The sequence below is a fragment of the Myotis davidii genome, unplaced genomic scaffold (assembly GCF_000327345.1).
Source record: "Myotis davidii unplaced genomic scaffold, ASM32734v1 scaffold226, whole genome shotgun sequence".
In the NCBI taxonomy this organism is placed as follows: Eukaryota; Metazoa; Chordata; class Mammalia; order Chiroptera; family Vespertilionidae; genus Myotis; species Myotis davidii.
Window position 1 is genome coordinate 4,064,534 of NW_006297224.1, and position 6,417 is coordinate 4,070,950.

The window sequence follows — 6,417 nt, forward strand, 5'->3', positions numbered from 1 at the left end:
GGCTGCCAGCCGCCATCTTGGCTGGCAGTTAATTTGCATATCTCGCTGATTAGCCAATGGGAAGGGTAGCGGTCGTATGCCAATTACCATGTTTCTCTTTTATTAGATAGGATGGCACTGAGAAACTGTGCTATGAAGCTAAGCTACAAAGTTAGAATAAACTGACGCTTCCATGGACACATAAATGACAACTTATAATGACCTCTTCTAAATAAAGCAATAAACTAATTTAATATTATAAAGAATTTAAAGAATGAGGTAGCTCATTCTATAGGTAGCTTAAGTGAGAAATATTACACATATGCCAATGTTAGCCTACGTTATTCTTTCTGGAAGTTTGAAAGATAAAAATGACATGCAAATGAAACATGCCAATGACTGAAATTATTTACTGTATATTCCATAACAGATCCACCAAATACTGGAATAAAGGCTCTGTAATCCTCACTTGTCAGACAGGATGACCATTTCACTCTTCCTTCCTTTAATAAGGATGCTCCAAACCTTGAGGTATATGTATTAGCATCTTTCCATTCCAAACAAGATCATAAAAACAATATTACCCTTCTCAAAGGATTGTTCTGAGAATTAGCTGAGACAATATAAGTAAGCAGTTTGAATGGTGTCCGGGACCTACTAAATGTTAGTTATTATTGGACCTTGGTCATCAGAGGATAGAAGCCATTTTTAAATCAAAATTGAATAAAAAGTAGAAGATGTGGAACTTGAGTTCTTTATACTATTAGTTTTCTGCTTTATTTGGAGTAAAACAAATAGTGAAACACGATGATTGTGTGACGGTGACTCTCTCTGTCTGACCTATCACTGTCCACCTCTCCGTTTATATGAGGATGTCCTATTCCTCATATAAAGTGTAATAAATAACAGTCATATTGTGGAGAGCTACAAGGAGCAGTCTTAGGTAGGACTCTTCACCTGACGGTATCAGTACAGACTTGTTGCTTGACTGCCCAGCAGGGAAAAGTGAAAAAGTATAGATAATACAAGGCGAAGTCAGCAATCTTACAGAGTAATAAAATGTTTTGTCACCTATACTCTGCTGAACATAAAATGTATACCCTAAGGCAGTGGTCGGCAAACTCATTAGTCAACAGAGCCAAATATCAACAGTACAACGATTGAAATTTCTTTTGAGAGCCAAATTTTTTAAACTTACACCATATAGGTAGGTACATTGTTATTAACTTAATTAGGGAGCTCCTAAGGCTTAGGAAGAGCCACACTCAAGGGGCCAAAGAGCCACATGTGGCTCGTGAGCCACAGCTTGCCGACCACGGCCCTAAGGAATGGTGTTTTCCACTGACTCATCTGGTAGGAATCATTTATAGGTAACACTTACAAGTAACGTTTACAGGCACCAACAACATACGGCCTTTCCTTCTAGGTGACAAAGTGATTCCTCTCTACATGCCTCAATGTAAAAAATGCAAGTTCTGTTTGAGTCCACTCACAAATTTCTGTGCAAAGCTCAGGTAAGTGCTACACACTGTCAGTGAGAGTATGCATTGGTACCAATATTTTGGGCAGAACATTGGCCAAACATAAATGGAGTTGAAGGTGCGCATATTTCTACCCACCAATTCTACTCAGGTGAGTGCAAGGAACTGTTGCAAAATCACCCAGGAAGATGTGTGCTAGAATGTTCATTGAAACATTGCTTATTACAGCAAACAATTGAAAAGAGCACAAATGTCCTTCGATAAGAGAATAGGTGAACACAGTGATTTTCAACCTTTTCCATCTCACAACACACATAAACTAATAACTTAAATTCTGCGGCACACCAAAAATATATATTTGTGCCAACCTGACAAAAAATATATAGGTATATTTTTCTGGGTGGGGGGGAACATATGTAATACTTTCAATAATAAAGAATTGTTATATTATAAATACATATAATTTTGATTCAGTCAGCTATTGTTGTACTGGCTGTTGCCATTTTTTTATTCAACAATCTAAGGGAAAAAAGGTCAGTGCCCCTGACTAAATAGTCAGGTGTTGCAGGTTCTAAAAACTTCTGCAGCACACCAATGTACCGCAGCATAATGGTTTAAAATCACTGGATTAACAAATTGCTATGTAATAACACAACAGAATACTATTTAACTACACAAATGGCTAAACTTGATCTATATGTATCAGCATAGAATACAGTATTCCCCCTTACCTATGGTTTCACTTTCCAAGGTTTCCGTTTCCCATGGTAAACTGTGATCTGAAAATATTAAATGGAAGAATCCCGAAATAAACAATTCATAGTTTTAAAGTGCATGCCATTCTCAGTAGTGGGATTTCATCCCACCCCATCCCATCCCTAAAGTGAATCATCTCTTTGTCCACCTTATATGCCCCCAGCTCATTAGTCACTTAGTAATCATTTTGGTTATTAGGTCCACCACCATGTTATCTCTGTGCCTCTGTTCGGGTAACCCTTATTTTACTTAATAATGGCCCCAAAGTGTAACAGTAGTAATGCTGGTGATTCATATATGCCAAAGGGATTTGGCAAACTACTTCCTTTAACTGAAAAGGTATGTACATCTGGGGGTGAAACTATATATATAGGGTTCAGTACTATCCAGGGTTTCAGGCATCCACTGGAGGTCTTGGAACATATCCCACAGGGATAAGGCGGGACCACTGTGCTCTCATACAAATAACGTTGAGAGAAAGCAGCAAGTCGCTGACAGATATATTTAGTACGGCATCACACACAAAAACAATATCATATATTGTTTATGGTTACTTGTGTATTAGTAAAGGTATAAATACATCACTGGAATGATAAATGCCAGATTCAGCATAGCAGCTACCACTATGGAAGAGGAGAGGAATGCAATGAGGCACAGTAGAGTAATTTATTCCAAGGCCACATAGGTATGTCTTAGGACTAAATTTTGAATCTAGGCCATTAGCTGCAGAGTCCAAAAATGTTAATCACTTTATTCTTTACTGTTCTGAGACTATAGAAAGGTTCTTTTGTCCTTAATGCTAACTGACACTAGCTATGGGACTACTCTTACATCTATTACTGTGCCTCAATTTCCTCATCTATGAGATGGGGATAGTACTGCTGCCTATTTCACAGGGTTGTTGCAGATGTTCAAAGAATCAATAGATGCTTTTGCAAACCTTTAATGAAATAACAAATTCAGACAATGACCATCAATTTTTCTGACATCACAAAAAGACAGATAAGGTATGTGCCTCTAGATGAAAACATACACCACCTATGAAGTACTCCTACAAAAATTTAAAACCCAAATCAGATCAAGAATTTAGATAAAAGAAGCTAGAGGAAATTTAGGGATGGAGAAACACGTTAAACCAGATTACAGCAATGTAATCAGAAAAATCCAGAATGAGGAAAATTAAACTGCAAGGAAAAAAAACAAGGGGGGGAGGTGAGAATCTGTCAGTTAAAAGGGATATAAGAAACATATCCCGGAGCTCCAGTGGCGCAATCGGTTAGCACGCGGTACTTATAAGAAACATATCCAACTAGATGCCATGCATGAGTTAGAACAATCTTTATCTTTTAGAGATAAATGCTGAAATATTTACAATGAAATAGTGATGTCTGGGATTTCTTCAAGATAGTCCACAATAGGGAGAGAGTAGGTGGTGTTGTTGAAGGATATAAGTGAATTATAGACGACACTAGATCAACCATGACTTGCTAATTGCTGAAGCTGGGAGATGCTTACATGGAGTTTCATTCTGCTATTCTTTCTACTTTTGTATTTGTTTGGATTTTCCATAATAATTTTTTTTAAAGAATCAATACATGGTTTGGAAACAGCCTAAGTGCCCATCAGCAGATGAGTGGATTAAAAAAACTGTGGTACATCTACACAATAGAATACTATGCCGCTATAAAAAGAAGGAACTTTTACCATTTGCAGCAGCATGGATGGAACTGGAGAGCATTATGCTAAGCGAAATAAGCCAGTCAGAGAAAGATAAATATCACATAATCTCACTCATAGTGGGATATAATGATCAACATAATTTGATGAACTGTTGGGGTCCAGTCCCAGCAGGTCCAGGGGTTCCCAAAGGTGTGGACGGAGTCGGTGAAGGAGGAATGACATGGAGGCAGCGTTCAGTTGATTAACATGGTTGGGTTCTCTCGCCTGGTTCTATCCAGGATCTCCAGCCAGGTTCTGTGTTTATTGTCTTGTTACATCTGTATTTATACCAGTTGATTTTAGTCCTATAAATTCTATTCCAGCTGAAACCGGTTTGGTTCAGTGGATAGAGCGTGGGTTGTGGGCACATTCCCTGTGGGAGATGTGCAGGAGGCAGCTGATCGATGTTTCTCTCTCATCGATGTTTCTAACTCTCAATCTCTCTCCCTTCCTCTCTGTAAAAAATCAATTAAATATATTTTTTTTTAAAAAATTCTATTCCAAAGGTTAGGGTGTTTCTTATCTCCATTCCACAATTATTCTATTGTTCCATTAAACTACAAGGAAGTAACTGAAGGAGATTATCCTAAGTAAAGATTATGTAGCTTAAGCATGATTGTTCATAATTAAAGTGATTAATTACCCACCTGGCACTTAGTTAAGGGGTTTCATTCCCTCCCTAACTACAGGGAAAAATCCCCGCCTGGAGAAACAACCTTTCTCGGAGAGGTGACCTTGGGTAAAACACATAGCGCTAAGAAGGGGAGCAAACATATTAAGAACAGTACGCCATATACACCAGGTCCCTTGAAACATATGCTGTGCAGAGGTTTCTTCCCTGCAGGGACTGTGTCAAGCAGCAAGGATGGACTGGCTTCCGGCAGTAATGGAGTCCATACTTATGTACCAGAATATAGTAAACTCGTTATTTGAACAGTTCAGCGAAAGATTCGACCAATTTAGAAGCCTACAACAGACCATTAAAATAATTAAGTATCTGGATGTAGTTGTTTACAGAACTTTGGAATTAAAGGATTTCCAATGGATGCAAATTGACGATTTAGAGATGCAACTTGCAGATTTTCAAGGTAGCATTTGGACTCGTGTTTGTCGACTTAAGGTCGAAACTTGAAAATCTGGAACGAAATCGTTTGAATAATGAAGAAGAGTGCAACTATGAACAAGAAATTTTGAGGAACATAATCCGATGAACAAAAATAGATCCAGAGATGGAGAAACATTGATCAGACCATCAAACCTCAGAGGGAAGGTAGGGGAGGGTGAGGGAGGAGGGTAGAGAGCAACCAAAGGACTTGTACACATGCATATTAGCATAATCAATGGACACAGACACTGGGGCAGTGGGGGCTTGCCCAGGGTGAGAATGGCTGGGGGGAGAGGGTCAATTGGGGAAAAAAGAGACTTATGTAAAACTTTAGCCAATAAAATATTTTAAAAAGAATCGATATATGGTGCTCGCTTCAGCAGCACATATACTAAAATTGGAACAATACAGAGAAGATTAGCATGGTCCCTGCTCAAGGATGACACACAAATTCATGAAGCGTTCCATATTTAAAAGTCTGCTTGGATGTGGGTTTTCAACTGGCTATGGAGCTGCAATCAACACTGCCAAGGTAAAATGCTTAATTACCACGTTCTATAAAACAGAAGTTATTAGGAGTCAGCGTGATAAAGCAGCTAGGATTATCTTCAAACCCTGGTTCTGTAGTTATCATCTCTGTGATTTTAGGCAAGTTATCTAAACTCTTTACTTCTACTTCTGTATAATAATATCTATTACAAATTACTGTGGGAAAACTAAATTGTATTGCATATGTAAGACATCTGGCCCAGTGGGTGACATATAGTTGGCACCAAATTCATGTCCATTTCTTTTCCTATACCAGTATGTTTTATTATAGGTCAGCCCTAATTAAATAACAGCCTGCTTAAATATGTCCTCTAAATATGAATCCTCATCCTGAGACAGCAGATCCAGTCAAGAGATGAAACAAACTGCAGAGACCCCACCCACCTCCACATGGCCACGGCCTACTTTCTCCCTGATGCACACAGGGATGCTACTCTTGGCCTCCCTCTGAAACATCACTTTTTCATTCATTCACTCACTCATTAAAGAAAATGAAAAGTTGTATGGGAAGCCAAACTATAATATGCAAGCTCCTGGAGGAGAAAGGTGATAGTTGGGTGGAGTTAACAGCCCAAGTGACCTTGGCAGTCAAGGCATATTCTCCTGTAGATGGCATTGGATTCTCAGGAGGAATTATTGCTCTTTGGGCTACACACATCCCCTTTTCTGGACGCCTTGCAGACTCTCACCTTCTACTACTGTAATATTTCTTCAGGAATATTGACACTAGAGATTCAGCTACGGTTTACTTTTTTATATATTTATATATTTCTTTATTGATTTCAGAGAGGAAGGAAGAGGGAGAGAGAGATAGAAACATCAATGACA

At 38.6% G+C, this 6,417-nt stretch overlaps 1 protein-coding gene across 1 annotated transcript in view; it reads left to right on the forward strand.

Annotated features, from left to right (window-relative positions):
• LOC102752501 (alcohol dehydrogenase 4) overlaps positions 1 to 6,417 on the forward strand; it is a 30,867-nt gene that overhangs the window by 5,460 nt on the left and 18,990 nt on the right. Inside the window, exon 4 of the mRNA XM_015569970.1 lies at positions 1,406 to 1,493. Coding sequence (XP_015425456.1) covers positions 1,406 to 1,493 — 88 coding nt within the window. The remainder of the gene's footprint in view (positions 1 to 1,405; positions 1,494 to 6,417) is intronic.